The 16,001-nt window shown below is 35.0% G+C and overlaps 2 protein-coding genes across 2 annotated transcripts in view; one reads left to right on the top strand and one right to left on the bottom strand.

Moving 5' to 3' along the window:
• The first annotated feature begins 6,253 nt into the window (after nucleotides 1-6,253).
• On the top strand, nucleotides 6,254-8,506 carry LOC140057047 (uncharacterized). Its single transcript, XM_072102591.1, has 2 exons — nucleotides 6,254-6,331; nucleotides 6,468-8,506. The coding sequence occupies exon 2, from the start codon at nucleotides 6,470-6,472 to the stop codon at nucleotides 8,345-8,347; it is 1,878 nt and encodes a 625-aa protein (XP_071958692.1). The 5' UTR covers nucleotides 6,254-6,331; nucleotides 6,468-6,469; the 3' UTR covers nucleotides 8,348-8,506.
• Nucleotides 8,507-9,054: 548 nt separating this feature from the next.
• LOC140057052 (guanine nucleotide-binding protein G(s) subunit alpha-like) overlaps nucleotides 9,055-16,001 on the bottom strand; it is a 54,311-nt gene continuing 47,364 nt past the window's right edge. Inside the window, exon 12 of the mRNA XM_072102597.1 lies at nucleotides 9,055-14,376. Coding sequence (XP_071958698.1) covers nucleotides 14,230-14,376 — 147 coding nt within the window. The 3' untranslated portion in view covers nucleotides 9,055-14,229. The remainder of the gene's footprint in view (nucleotides 14,377-16,001) is intronic.

Below are 16,001 nucleotides of genomic sequence, written 5' to 3'. Positions count from 1 at the left end.
CAAGACCATGAGAATGAAATTTTGTGTAACTGGCTGTCTGTTGGATCACCAAGCTAAAACAAACTGGCTGCTATTTAATACAAACTATGTATTTGTATTAAGTTATAATTTTGGTGTTCACAATTTAAATATCATCATATATTTAATGCAACATTTTTTTCAAAAAACTAATTTCTGTAATTTTTACCATAAACCTGTTTTCCATACCATAAACCTCGGAAAGAGGTCTCTGCTAGAGTTGAGATTTCATCCAGCTCAGGTTTGACTGCAGTGGTGGAATATTGGGAATTGCCGAGTTTTCTCTGTTTAGCACTGATAACAGAGTAAAAGTAATCTGATCACCAAGATTAGATGATTAGATCCGGTATGAAGGACCATATTTACTTCTTAAAAACCACTGTAGTTAAAGTTAGTTGTGTCTGCTTAAACCTGAGTTCTCTTTGTTATATTTGTCCACCAATTGTTCTTGAACACTCGAAGCTTGCATTGAAGAAGTTTGCTGTTGGTTAGACAAAATGCACCTTTTTTCCCCTTAGACAAAAATGCTGAGTACGATATTTTTTCCGCCAACATTCTGGATCTCTTAATTGCATTCAACAAACCAGTATTTGTTCTTTCTGATAGTTAATCCTATGGGTGAGCTGCAATATTCAACCTTTAATTAAGGTTTTGTCACGAAGGTAGCCTTAACTGCAGTTGACTGAAGTTTCCAACCTCGAACTTCGTTCCTTTTGCTGCTATCTTAGGTTTGTAGTAGAGAGCGAGTTTATTACAGCAGACAAAACCAGCAGATTTCGATCGGTTTCGTTATTACGTATTGCCAGTAAAGTTATGAAACGTGTTTTAATCTGATTTTTCCTACTTCATTACTTTATCTACAGCATGGTTTTGTCAAGGGAAATTCCACCCTTACTCAACTTGACTGTTGAATTAGTTTGAATCTGGATACTATATAGCTCAGAGAAAGTCGATAAGATATGCCTTATACTTATCTTTTATAAACTACGCTCGTTTGTTTTTCACTCCAGTTTGCGTTTCTTTCAAATAAAGAACAACGTGTCGACGTCATTGAAGGTGTCTGTTCTGACTATCTTCCAGTCAGGCGTCCCACTGCGGGATCCATAATGCCTTTTCTGTTATCATTAGGGAGGTTTCGCAACCTTACGAATACGATAACGAAAACGGATACGTCACACATTTGTGAAACTTTTGAGCTGATCCCCATTTCATATTCGTAAAGCGTATTCGTGTTGACGAATATCACCAGTCATATTCGTAACTATTAACTACAAAACGAGTATAGTTTTTGATCTATTTTGCACATTTTGCATTTCAATTAGGAATGATTCATGATTATAATATAATTATAGATTTATTGAAAGTAATTTACTAAAGTAATTTACTAAAATGCCAGGTCAATTTTGATAAATAGCAGTTTTAAAAGTCCTCACTCGCTTTGATGTTACGCTAGGCAGCCAAGCAACACGTACCTTCGCTTCGCTCAAATTTACCGCAGTCATATTTTGGACGCGCCTCAATATTTCGTTGCCATGCGAAACAGATTTTTTTTATGGCTTACGAAAACGAATACGTGTGCGTGACGTATCCGTTTTCGTTATCGTATTCGTAAGATTGCGAAACCTCTCTATTGTAGTGGTTTACCGTGTTTACAGTCTTTCGTCTGATGATTCCTTTCACCAAAGTAGTAACATCGGATTCTGTTTGTTTGTATTTGTCTACTATGGTGTCGATAATTTGAGTTAGTGTTTGGACGGTGCTAGCTGTCTATTACGATGTCCATGTGTTCCTATTGGCGACGAGTAGTAAGTGGTGTGATTTGTTTCTCTCTTCTATTGAGTGATCCACTTTCACATTCGGTATTGTACAGTTTGAAGGTTGTGTCGGGGGGGTTGTGTCGTTGTCAATTATTGTACAATCCTCTTTTGACGCGATTCCTTTGATTTCCCGGTTCAGTTTGTCTACTCTAACTTGATGTTCCAAACATCTTGTTTAAATAGGACATAATTTTGTTGAAAATATAATGGATGTGCTGGGCGATTTCGTTTTAACATCTTAGTATTATTTGTGCGAACTCGTTTGAGGCGTTGTTTGTATTCTGATCTTTTGTGCAGTCGTTCGTTCCGCCATGAATTATTAGGGAGGTTTCGCAACCTTACGAATACGATAACGACAACAGATACGTCACGCACGCGTATTCGTTTTTGTAAGCCATAAACAAATTTGTTTCGCATGGCAACGAAATATTGAGGCGCGTCCAAAATATGACTGCGGTAAATTTGAGCGAAGCGCAGGTACGTGTTGCTTGGTGCTTGACTGCCTAGGCCTAGCGTAACATCAAAGCGAGTGAGGACTTTAAAAACTGCTATTTATCAAAATTGACCAGGCATTTTAGTAAATTACTTTAGAATTAGTTTCAATAAATCTATAATTATATTATAATCATGAATAATTCCTGATTCAAATGCAAAATGTGTAAAATAGATTAAAAACTAAAACTCGTTTTGTAGTTACGAATATGACTGATGATATTCGTCAACACGAATATGCTTTACGAATATGAAATGGGGGTGCCACGAAAGCTCAGACCCCCTAACTAAGACCTAAGATCACGAAAGCTAAGACCCAACACCTAAGATTACAAATACTAAGATATACTACAGCTTAAAAACAATACTTGTTTATCCATACATAATTTTAAACACAGTAGGTTTCATTTATTACCATAAATATAATTTAATACTACCGCAAAACATAGATAAACTCACATTATTTTCGCCCGTTGAGTAAATGTATATTTTTTCTTTACAACAAACAAACTTGACGGGTTGTTTGTTGGTATATATTTACTCCATTGTGTTGCTTCAGAGGATGTTTTTCTTACGCACCTGCCTTTCTTGTATTTTGACTCCAAATTTGTTGACTAACTTTATCCTGAACACCACACTTTAAAATTAGGACTTATAAGTACTTTCAGAAGGAGAAACACATAACAAATAAATAAATCCTTTAAATTGATGATTTTACAGGCGTGTTTCTTTGTATACTGTAATGTAACTCCTCGAGCTCCCCGCTCAATGTTTTTGTTTCTATGGAGCGCCAAAAGAGCAACAATAATAGTACAAGTATAAAAACAGAAAGAAAACGAAACAAAAAAACTTTTAAGTTAAAATTTATTTGCCAGTATTTATTTCTTTGTACTTGCATGATTATACTATTATCATTACAATTTTAATTTTACATTGTTCCATCCACACTGTAGATGGACTCCACAGAGTTTTCAGCCCTCTATATAATTTTTGCTCTTTTGACGTTCCATAGAAACAAAAACATTGAACATGGCCCATGGGGTAGGCCTACTGTACTGTGTAGGCTAGTCATTTTGTGTGCGAGAAAAACGTCTGTAAAATCATCAATTTAAAAATGTATTTGGGCCCGTTCGGACGGGACTGAAACTACCGTGTACTTCCAACTGTGAGGTCGCGTGTGGCAATTAACTTACGCCTCTGGCTATAAAAAATTAGAAAACCATCTGGACGAAAAATCCACCAACTTTACTGGTTATTTCAATCCCATTCCAATTACACGCTGCCTCGGGGTATAATTAATCAAGCGTTAACGGGATCATGTCAAATCGCGACCTCAAATAAGCTTTCTGATTGTTTAACAATTATTGTTTAAAATGTTCTTTTTCGTTAATGCGAATGTATATCTATTGTTTTGTAAAATTATATATAAATAATCAACTCGTTGGTTTTTTTCCGGTGACCTGAACTTGCGAATCGGTGGCTTATAATGTACATGTAACGGCAGGGAGTTCTGTATTGTGGTAGCCTGGTGTCTGTGAATTACCACATCAACCGTTCGGCTCGCATGATAAGAGGGGTACAGTGCGTGTTAAATGGAATTTTTACAACAATAGTTCGGCTCGCACGATGAATACACGTGGTGATTTTTACAAGAGGGGTACAGTGCGTGTACATTAAATGGAATTTTCACAACAATAGTTCGGCTCGCACGATAAATACACGTGGTGATTTTTACAAGAGGGGTACAGTGCGTGTACATTAAATGGAATTTCCACAACAATAGTTCGGCTCGCACGATAAATACACGTGGTGATTTTTACAAGAGGGGTACAGTGCGTGTACATTAAATGGAATTTCCATAACAATAGTTCGGCTCACACGATAAATACACGTGGTCAACAAACAACATACGTTAGCAGGATTTTCGATCATTATTTATTTAAAAAGTAAATTGTATTCGATGTATTATAAATATATAGGTCTGGTTGTCGATTGAAAAATAATAATTGAACGATTCGCGCGCGAAACGACATGCAATATCCAGTTGAATTTGTCAACACGCCATGTCAATTGATATGGGTCGACGCACAGAGGGCGCTTTTTGACCTAAGAATTCCGATCTTAATTGGTTTCGTGTCAGCTTACCGGTACTTTGTTTATTCGTACGAACGTCGTATGGGTTTTACCCCAAGGGTAAAAACCAAATAAATGTGTATTTCAATCGCCGTACGAACACGGTCTTTGTTACTTTTTATGTGATTCTTTTTCATGAAAGTGCCAATTCTAAGGTTTGGTATTCAGAATAAATGTTGGGAGTTAAAATACAAGGCAGGTGCGAAAGATAAATATTTGTAATCTTAGGTGTTGGGTCTTAGCTTTCGTGATCTTAGGTCTTAGGGGGTCTGAGCTTTCGTGGTCTGAGCTTTCGTGACACCCTATGAAATGGGGATCAGCTCAAAAGTTTCACAAATGTGTGACGTATCCGTTTTCGTTATCGTATTCGTAAGGTTGCGAAACCTCCCTAATATGGTATCAAAACTGTTCGCGTCTAGCTATAGGTGATCTCAATGATTCTTTTAGGCCTATAACTTTCATTTTTTGCTCCGGGTAGACAAGACAACGTTAGTCTTCAGCAATCGTCTTTCGTTAATATTCTTGATTATTGACTCTCCTATTAAAGGTGTCTGCTGTGTTCAATGATATATCGTTTGTTCTGTAGACGGTCATTCTTTGTTTGGTCAAACATAGCATTACGTTGTAGTAGTAGTAGTAGTAGTAGTCATTTTAGTTGTTTATTTTCCTGTCAAAGAATATTATTTTGCTCTTTGATCTCATTGTTTATCTAATGATTTTCGTATAGTGAAGTTATAATGCTTGGCATGAGTCGCAAAACCAACTGGTTGCTCCCTTTCCAGAGCTGAGGAGATTCCAATACATTGCGGGTGAAAATCAGCATTCGAAGCTTTTTCCTTTGGCGATATGATTTAACATACAATACTCTACACATTTAATCGTCCGATTAGTGATACTAGACGTGATCGTTGGAGGTTGTTGTGATTTTGTTTGCGAGCTGGGAGGGGATTGAGGGTCTCGGAGGTATTCGGTTTGTAGACTTTATAGGCCTATTCTATTTACGATTTAATTTAGGTATCGATGTCGTATTAATTATTATTATTTTATTTATTTATTTATTCGGGTATAAAACTTCTTATAATTTTAGGTCTAGATCGTTTTCACTTTACAGTTATCCAGAAAAAAAATTGTTAGGATAGCGTGAAGTGTAAAACTGTAGCCTATTGTATAAATTAACATTTTTTCCAAAGAATTTGAATCAGCTACCTTTTGTATCGAATTATTCTATTTTAAAATTCACTAAATTAGTCTTAAAACCGTTGCTGGTATTAAGGGTCTTTCACACCTGTTCCGGCACGGTTCCGGTCCGGCGAATCGAACATCAATGTTTCGTTTTCACGCGGCTATGCGCCAATCGATATGTGCGTAGCCGCGTGAAAACGAAACATTGGCGTTCGATTGGATTTTCCGGCGCCGACGCTATCGTCGTTGATCGTAAAGCCTGTTTTCCTGTCGACATTAGTCGACGATCATCGTTGATCGTTATAGTCGACAGGAAAACAGGCATAGTTGCCGAGAATACAGAGTATAAAGTGGTCAAAGAATTCACCTACTAAGGAATCCACCATCACATACAACAGTAACACATTGGAAGCGGAGCTGCTGGACAAGAGAATCCGCCGCCTTGAGAGAGCCATCGACCATATTGTGCGCTTAATCGTTGTCATGTGTCGCGCGCACACGTCACACTCGGATGATGTCACAGGAACACTGTTCGTGTGCGTATATTCTATTGTTATTTTGGCCACTCTTTGTTCTTTTGTCTATAATTTCAATTCGATATTATAATTATGCCGATCGAACTAGCAGTGAAGGCGGCAGAGCAATAACTTATTACTGTACTCTGTGTTGTGTATGCCAATCATTCCAAAGTAGGTCGTTTTATAACCTAATTTAGGCTAGCTTCCTAGACATACCGTACATTTTGTAGCCATTGAATTACTCTTCTGGCTGGAAATTATGAAATTAGATTTAATTAATTAGTTCAGTTATAAATTTTTTTTTCAGAAATGTCAGAAAATATATCTTCGCTTTTAGAATGTCCATTATGTTTCGAACCTTTCGATAACAATATACGCTTACCTAAGATGCTTTCTTGTCAGCATACATCATGTTTAGACTGTCTTGATAGAATCGTCGGCAAAAAGAAAAAGGTACAATGTCCTACTTGTCGCTATGAATATAAAGTCCCGAAAACGGGCGTCAAAGCTCTTCCAAATAACCTGACTATAATAAGCATGATGTGCCATGTGACTGAAAAACAACGCAGGCTATTGGAAACAAAACAGAGCAACATTGAGGCTCTTAGACAAACTATTTTGTCAAAAATACAGAACGTTAATGATAAGATGCCAACATTGGAGTCTATCAAGCAAGTGACGAAAACAAAGAAAAACACAGACCAGAAATCGTTGATAAAGTCCATAGATGACTGTTTCCAAACTATTTACTTAAGCTTAGAAAAAAGACGTGAGGTCCTAAGAAATGACGTCGACGACCACTTCAAAAAGGAAAATGACATTACTTTACGGATTTCCACCATAGAGGAGAACAAAAGAAAAGCGGCAACCTTCTGCTCGACAGTAGTGGACACGTTAGAAGGTAACAGCAATCTCTCAGAAGAAGAACTTACTTCGCTTTCACACACGGCTACAGATGTTCTTCCAAAGATACGCGAGTTGACTAAACAAATTCTCGATGTAAACACAACCATCGAAAACAACAGACCAATAGTATTCTCAAATGTTATGGAAGCCTCTCTAGTATCTCAGATTAGCTGTCTTGGTAAAATCCAGCAAACAAATAATTCGGATTCTGATATCCAATCATCAAAAAATATAAACGATTTGATAGGTTCCACCAGAAATATTGCCATTGATGTCAAAGAACAAAATAAACATCATGCAAACCCTGAAGCACATGGTGATCATAATGAAACTTGTAATAATAACGAAAATCCATCTGGCAAACATTATGATGTAGAATCTAAAAGGAATGCTTTAAAAGTTGTACTGAATGGACACCCTGTATGCTACAACTGGAACGACGAAGAACCAGTAACCTTTGGGTTAACATATTTTGATAAATTGGAAGAAGGACCGTTAGATTTAGCATTGATTCGCAACGCAAACAACATAAAAGAACTTGCCGTCACAACAGAATTCAGTCAGTCTGTTGGTGTATTTGACGAAAAACTGTCCCTTGATAAGAAGCTCTGTGATGAACCATGGTTCGGACATGTCCGTGGACTATGTACAGATGATAGGGGAAGACTTGTTACGGTAACAAACATTGGAGACATTTATTTGTTTGACAATACCTGCATTTCATCAAGAAACAAACGTATTTATTCGGTCTACCAGGGCCAGGGAGCTGTTCATTCTGATTTTGCAAGTACGAAGTGCGGAATTGCTATGACTAGTAAGCGGGTCATCTATCTAGCCAACGACAGAGATGGATGTATTGATGCTATACGTGGAAGAACTGGAAAGCTCATTAGGAAGATCGGTAAAAATCAGTGTATGGAGGCGAGGGGAATATCGCTGACTAGTGATGAGAAAATACTAGTAGCGGACGCACGAAACCACTGTGTGTGGTTGTTCACGCCAGACGGGCAATGTGTTAGAAAGTATGGGAAACAAGGGAACGATATTGGAGAATTATCTGAGCCATGGGGAGTGGATGTTGATAGGGATGATAATGTAGTGGTCGCAGATACCGGAAATCATCGTATTCAAATATTCGACAAGGATGGAAAATGTTTGGCGATTTTAGGGGAACACGGAAGTAATGCTGGGCAGTTCGATTGGCCGATGTCAGTAACTGTAACGATTAATAGAAAGATTATAGTATGCGATAGCGGAAACTATAGGATACAAATCCTTTAAACAAGTGTCATTGTAATTAAAATTGTATATTTTTAGAAATATCCATTTTATTAACGTAATAGCTAATCATGTATTCAAATATTAAAAATGAACATTCAAAATTTTATAATTGTTAATTATGTACACTTTATCATGTAATAGTCAATAAATCCTGAACACAACCAGTTTTATAATTTTGTTTGTATACGACATTAGATTGATTTCTTTTAAACCGGCCACTGCCATACGCAATTGCGATAAATTGCTTCGTCCAAGTAAGTTTTTCGATTTTTTTTTAATTGGGAAATATCATAATATCTGGTATACTTTTAAGACGGTCTTCAACCAACCAATATTAATATTTGATCTGCTGGTTAAAAACATTCCAAACTAACGATAGAATCAACAGTAATGGAATTCAAGGCTCAGACCATCAACCTTTTTCAGGTTGTTCTTCTGAAAATAAGATTTTACTTATTTATGGCTGGTCTTTGTTGGAAAGTCTGGTATACATATTTAAGAAATCTTAGAAGGCTTCCTTTAAAGATATTGTACCCATGAAAAAATAATTTGTAAAAACTTTTTTGTGGAATAGGCTATTTTAATATCACATATTCACTTTGACCAAAAAGAAAAGTCTCCGGCAAATAAAACTTTTAAAGTGAAAAGGGAATAGAGTTGGGTATTTGTAGACACGTAACAACAATAAATAGACACAATACAAAATATCCTGTTTATCTATCCTAACATTTACTGAAGGAAAAGCTGCTGGTCATAATTTACAGCAACGTTATCCAAATGCGCATTCACTAGCGATCACGCAAACCGCCCTCATCGACAACACACAGTTATAGTATTCCTATGTTTATATTACAGTAAAGGTCTATTATGGTAATACCTTATTTTACAGCATCACCATTTTTTAATTTTCGATCATCAGAAAACATCTTTTCATAATGGTTAATTAAATTCATAGCAATACAAATGCTTTACTTTATGGATGTATTTAAAAAATGACTGATTACTGAATTACATTATTTAGTGACTCGTTCTATAATAATGCTTCCTATGCAGCAACAAGAGTCACAAGTGTTACACAGCAAACCTGCTATTAATGTTTGTATACATGAGCAGTTCATAAATGCATCCTAACCACTTTCTTCGTCCCTAACAATAAAAGCCCGTAAACACTAGATACATATGTGTGTGTGGATTACTGACAGCGGTCCAGCTATCATGACTAACAAGATCAAAACACAATATTACAATTGCACGAATACCTGCAACCTAAAAGGTATATTACAATAAATTGATATGAATGCATCCAGTCATATATTGTTTGAATTGCATCCAGTCAGTTATCATACATTGACTGGACAGAAGTTTAATGTGTTCCAGTTGTCTAGTGCATCAGATCTACATGTCACTTTGATTTAAGACCTCTGGTAATAGTCTGAAACAACATTTTTGATGTGATCTTTAAATCTAAACTTTAATCACACTATTGTATTTAGTCATTTAAGTACCATTATGTCTATTATTTTTTGATGGCATGGACCAAATATAAGTAAAATAATAACTTTTAGCATTGTCTGACCTGCGATAAATGTTTGTCTACAGAAACCCTGGTACTTTGAAATAAATATTAGTTCACATACAACTGTGTGATAAGCATACGACAAAACCTTCATTATTAATAGGGAAAAGTAGAGGTAAATAAACTACATTCTCCTTTGATAATACCAAGCCACTCAGAATATGTACAGTACAATATACAGTATATTGACAGGTGTTAGGTTTTAAGCCCACTTATTACACTGTAGATCTGGTCACTTAACCTAAAGCATTGGTCCAAACTGTAAAACAATTATTTCAAATAAAGATAAAACTAAATAAAATAACACAATTAAAGGCACTCAGCATTTTCACACAATTGAAAATTGTATGGGGCGCCACTGTTCAACAATGGTATATAAATGTATCCTTCAATTATAAAGGTTGTAATAGCAATTGATAGAACAGCATAAAGCTGTTCAAGGAACTGGACAGGCAAAAAACACCCTGGTGTGGTACTGTTTTGACTAAATACAGTACTTATATTATACACAGTGTACCTGTATTAGTTTCTAAGTATAAATTAAAATTAATGTTGTTCTTACAAGAAATAACAAGAGCTATGAAATGAATTTAAAATAAACAAAGACCATGAATTCCTAAATGACTTTAATTTCTAAATGACCCATGATGATGATAAGTTTTTTTTATTTAAGCTGAAAAAATTGTTGATTCTGAGGCAAGGAGAATAATTTTGTTCTCTCATTCTCTCCAAACAAATTTTGTACGAGACCTACATTCCAAATTGCACTTCAAAAAACCTTTTACAAATCAATATAACTGTGGATAACAATTGGTCATCCCAAATTAATGCTAAACTTTTATTTCATTCAAAATTGGGAGTTTTCATCACTGAAAAGAAAGGGAAAGATGCATTTGTTATTTAACTTATTTTAAGCATACCTCAATGATCACAAGCTTCAACCATTAAGAGTGCTACTTTAGGTTTAGTCGAGTCATTTCCCTATTGTTTAAAAACACATAATACAAGAATGACCATTTCATTCTTCTCTGCAACAGTCAGAACAATCTATGACATTATATACAAGCTAAAATTAACATCTTACAACTACATCATCTGTCACTCAGCAGAGAACCAAGGCATTTTATGATGCAAAAGTCACCATAATGCCAATTTTGCAATAGCTTTTTAAACCAATACAAATTTATTAAACCTACATCTTATACATGAAAAAATTTCCAGTTTTACATAGGCAGGCTGGGTAAATCTCAAGTGTTACTACCAACATGACAATGCACCTAAATTTCTTATTTTGTTTCTTAATGCAAATTGTATGAACCAAACAAGTACACCTTTATCGTTTTATAAACTTATGAATCACTTATTGTCACAGTACAAATCAGTGAATACAGGTGTGTGCATACCAGTATATCACAGGTGCAAGTGCACCTCAGATGTACACACCAGTAAATCACAGGTGTGTGTGTGTGCATACCAGTGTATCACAGGTGCAAGTGCACTTCAGATGTACACACCAATGAATCACAGGTGTGTGCATACCAGTATGCCACAGATGCAAGTGCACCTCAGATGTACACACCAGTAAATCACAGGTGTGTGTGTGCATACCAGTGTATCACAGGTGCAAGTGCATCTCAGATGTACACACCAGTAAATCACAGGTGTGTGTGCATACCAGTGTATCACGGGTGCAAGTGCACCTCAGATGTACACACCAGTAAATCACAGGTGTGAGCATACCAGTATATCACAGGTTCAAGTGCACCTCAGATGTACACACCAGTAAATCACAGATGTGTGAGCATACCAGTATATCACAGTAGCAAGTGAATCTCAGATTTACACACCAGTAAATCACAGGTGTGTGCATACCAGTATATCACAGGTGCAAGTGCACTTCAGATGTACACACCAATGAATCACAGGTGTGTGCATACCAGTATGCCACAGATGTGAATGCACCTCAGATGTACACACCAGTGAATCACAGGTGTGTGCATACCAGTATATCACAGGTGCAAGTGCACCTCAGATGTACACACCAGTGAATCACAGGTGTGTGCATACTAGTATATCACAGGTGTGTGTGCATTCAAGTGAATCACAGGTGTGTGCATACCAGTATGTGAACATTCACCTAAAATGTGTACTCTACTAAACTGACTGAGTACCAGTAATAAGCACCGGTGAAATTGTTCATACCTGCAATTAAAACAAATGGCAGGGAGCTGCTCTCCAATGTCAATGGGTGCACACCCATCAAGCTTAAAACTTCCTGAACGTTTAAACTTGTTAGCAATGATTCAACAGTTTGTTTAAGTAATATAACTTATTGTTTGTAGCTGATCTAATTGATTAATTACCATAATTAATCATTCAATAAATCTAATCGTATTATTCCATCAAGAAGCTTAAATTACAGAGCATTAAAAGAAATTTAAAACTTTATGGACACTCCAGAATTAAAAAAATATTGTGGAATACAGATTGCCCTTTTAAAACTTAGAATTGATACATCCCTTATAATCATATTATTATTTAGAAAGATTGCCAAATTATCTAATTGAAGTCAAATTTAAATATAGTATGATTTTAATTCATTAATTTGTCTTTTATTTTTTACATTTGGCATGAGAATTACACATTAACAGACCCAAATAATCTAAAGAATAAGAGTTTAGCAATTGTATTCCTCAAAATAGTTACTTTATACAAAGAACAGGCATCTGTCCAAAATCACACTCCCTGATAAACTGACACTTTCCAAATAAATTCTTTCTCAATAAGGTATTGAAAAAACATTCAGCAGAAAACCAGGCCAAGGAAGTTCAGTTTCAGACGAGTTGATTGTAACATAGTCTGAACAATACTTTTTACGTTATTCTGTATACATTTAAGTACAAAACAACTATCTAATATTACAATTATATCTAAGGTGAATCTTATATTATTACCATCTGAGGTACATTATTTGTGGGCTTTTACATATTCTGTATAAGTATTTTTCATTAATTTCCAAGACCAAAAAATAAATATAAAATTGGATCTTTTTTATCAACCCAAACAATGCAATTTTTTACACCTGAAAGTTTTGTATAAAAACATACAAATAAAAAAAACATTAGATATTCGTATTCATTTATGTATAAGGCGGTTCTCCCTCAAATTAAATCGTCTTGAATCAGAATCTGGTTGGAGGTGTTTCTCAATTAAAGGCAGAGGTCTTTAATTGGAGGGAGACCTGTACATCATTTTGAAGAGGCGGTTTATAATTGTTGACATTATAATGGTGGTAAAAAGACTCTACTTAACCCAAATTGTTTAAATAAAGTTATGAGCAGCAATTACTGCGTAAGATAAATAAATACAATTCAGAATACAATGTCTTAAAGTGCTATTGAACAATTTTTTACATGCATCCTCTCTATGCTCTAAACTAGTTGATTTTTTTATACAGAAAATAATGATTTATATTAAGACACCTCAGATAACACACTTTCTCTCTCATATACATATATATATAGCATCAGTGTTTAGAATTGTCATTTGGAAATTAATGTTCTCCATCATATCCCATCTATACAAGACAAAAAGTCACTGACTAAATAAACAATAATGATTGAAGTGCGTAAGAATGATGGGTGATGGGATATGCATGGGCTGAGGACACCATGTGCCTTATACATATTTAACAGTACACACTGCCTTGTAAAACACATGCATATTACTAAAGTAATGGTAGGTACCATACAATTTCCCATTCACATTGTACAATTCCTTTTCACTAATTGAACCACAATGTAAACATTGAGGCTGGAAACTGAAAAGGGAACCACATTGTATAATTTCCCTCAAAGGGCATTAAACCTACTAGCAAAAAAAAACATATTTGGCTAGTTAAAATGATCATTACCACACACCAACATTCAGTCTATGTGTACAATTCACACGCTAAGATTGTCTCTATCATCTGATGTGTTTATATTGAGCTATTGTGTTCCTTTTAAATCTAAAAGTTTACAGTCTCAAGTTCAAGAAATATTTGTGTACTATAACCCATCAGTTAAATCATTCTTGCATCGATAATTTTGATACACATTTATGCCGATTTTGTAAAAACACTACATCACGCATTTCTAATCTTTTCTCCTAACAAAAATTTCTTTCAGAGCGGGTGGACTGTAAAAGCTTAGGGTATACGGTATACATTATGTTGACATTGAATTTCGTTTGAACTCATTTTGATCTTATGTACAGTTTTCTGCCAAACGTAGCTATTCCCTCCTGTCTTTGCAATGAAACGTTGTCACAGAAGTTCGTATTGTCTGAGATGCATGCGTTGAATGATGTCACGACAGTCGTTGAAAACTCGTTTAATGTTTTCTGTATCAACAGCGCATGTGAAATGAGGATAGCAGTAGTGTCTTCCGTCACCGCTTGCCGTGCTGATTTTCTGTTTGAATAAAAAATACATGATTTGATAAAGATGGAATACACCATCACAGATAAAAAAAAACCGTTTATAATGTAATACACAAACCGCGCTGATTAATGGCTGCTAAATTATAAAAGTATGTTTCCATACATGTTTGTGTCAATCTAAATATCCAGTTATAAATGTGAAAGCATCATTTCAATATGGAATTTGCACTATATAAATGAAAAAATTTTTCGATAAATAAATTATCATTGATTATATTATAGTTAAGCAATATGTTCACTCTTTAAAGGGCGCGTTCCGGAGTTTGTTGGACGTTCGACTACGGATCGTGAGATCGAGATTTGAATCCAACTCTCGCCGCATTGCTTGTATCCTTAGGCAAGATACTTTACTTAGGTTCGTCTCTCTCCACCCAGGTGTATAAATGGGAACCCGGTCAGATCAAGACACAACTTTGCACTGATAATAATAATAATAATAAGATTTATAGAGCGCACATATCCACAAAGTGCTCAAGGCTGATTACTAGCTGCATTATGGGAGTATGTTTCCATATGTGTTTGATCCAAAAAAATGACTGGGGTAATAATGTTCAGCACTTAGACGTTTCATAACATTAGGCACTATATAAATCCAGGATATTATTATTATTATCTTTTTTAATGTAATAATATTCATAGCTTAAATTAATTTTCTTCTAATCCCATCATTAATTACATTTATTATTCAAGCAATGTATTCTATTCTATTTTTAGGTTTTAAGTTCAGAGAGCCAAAGAAAACCGGGTGAAAAATATTCTACTGCAGTTAATACTGTAACTACATGTGTTTACTCTTTAAAATTTGTTTATGTAATTAGTTAGAAAGTTTTTTGTGGGTAACCATTCACATCAGTCAATTTTATCTTTTAATGAACTCTAATAAATTTGGTCGCAAAATACCACCAGTACATCAAAGTTGTCAAATTGTTGGACTCAACCTTCTGATTCCCTGTACATGAACCGAAAATTGAGGATTGTTCTGCGAAGTAAACATTGAACAATTTACTTACATAGCCTATCTAAATCTATATTCTGATGTAGAAATTAGACTTTAAACAAGCATTCAAATAAGGGATAGTTTACATGCTAGGTCATATCAATGATCATGTCCATGGTACTATTTTACCTCATGTCTTTGCAGACGATGCTGCTGACATGGCGTAACGTATGAATTATGTTTACAATTTGATGATACAAAATTCCCAGTCCCATTAATTAACCCTTTTTTACGGCAAAAACAAGCATGCAGTATAAACAAAGATCCAAACCAAAACAATAGCCTTTGTTTGTATTCAACTTTACAATGTCAATTTATACAGTTTCAAGTGGAAAAAAATGAGACAAATTACTATTACTAATGAGTATATTACTATTTTTTGAGAGAATTTGTTTAACTTTCCAACCTCGATTTGTATTTAAAGGTCATTTTAACCGATTGCGTCAAATTTCGATGTGGTATACTTTCAAATATATATCCCGAAGATTTACCTTAAACATCCTACTTTATATTGTAAATTATAAAAATAGTCTTGAAAACACTGATGCAATTCTATTATTATTTAATTATAATTTTTGCTTCAAATTCAAAAAGGGGTA

This window comes from Antedon mediterranea, chromosome 8 (assembly GCF_964355755.1).
Source record: "Antedon mediterranea chromosome 8, ecAntMedi1.1, whole genome shotgun sequence".
Taxonomy (NCBI): domain Eukaryota; kingdom Metazoa; phylum Echinodermata; class Crinoidea; order Comatulida; family Antedonidae; genus Antedon; species Antedon mediterranea.
The sequence above is the reverse complement of the archived record's forward strand: the minus strand, read 5'-3'. Positions and strand labels throughout refer to the sequence as shown.

Bases quoted from the DNA above. Each gene is read 5' to 3' on its own strand.
- LOC140057047 (XM_072102591.1), top strand. From the start codon at position 6,470: ATGTCAGAAAATATATCTTCGCTTTTAGAATGTCCATTATGTTTCGAA.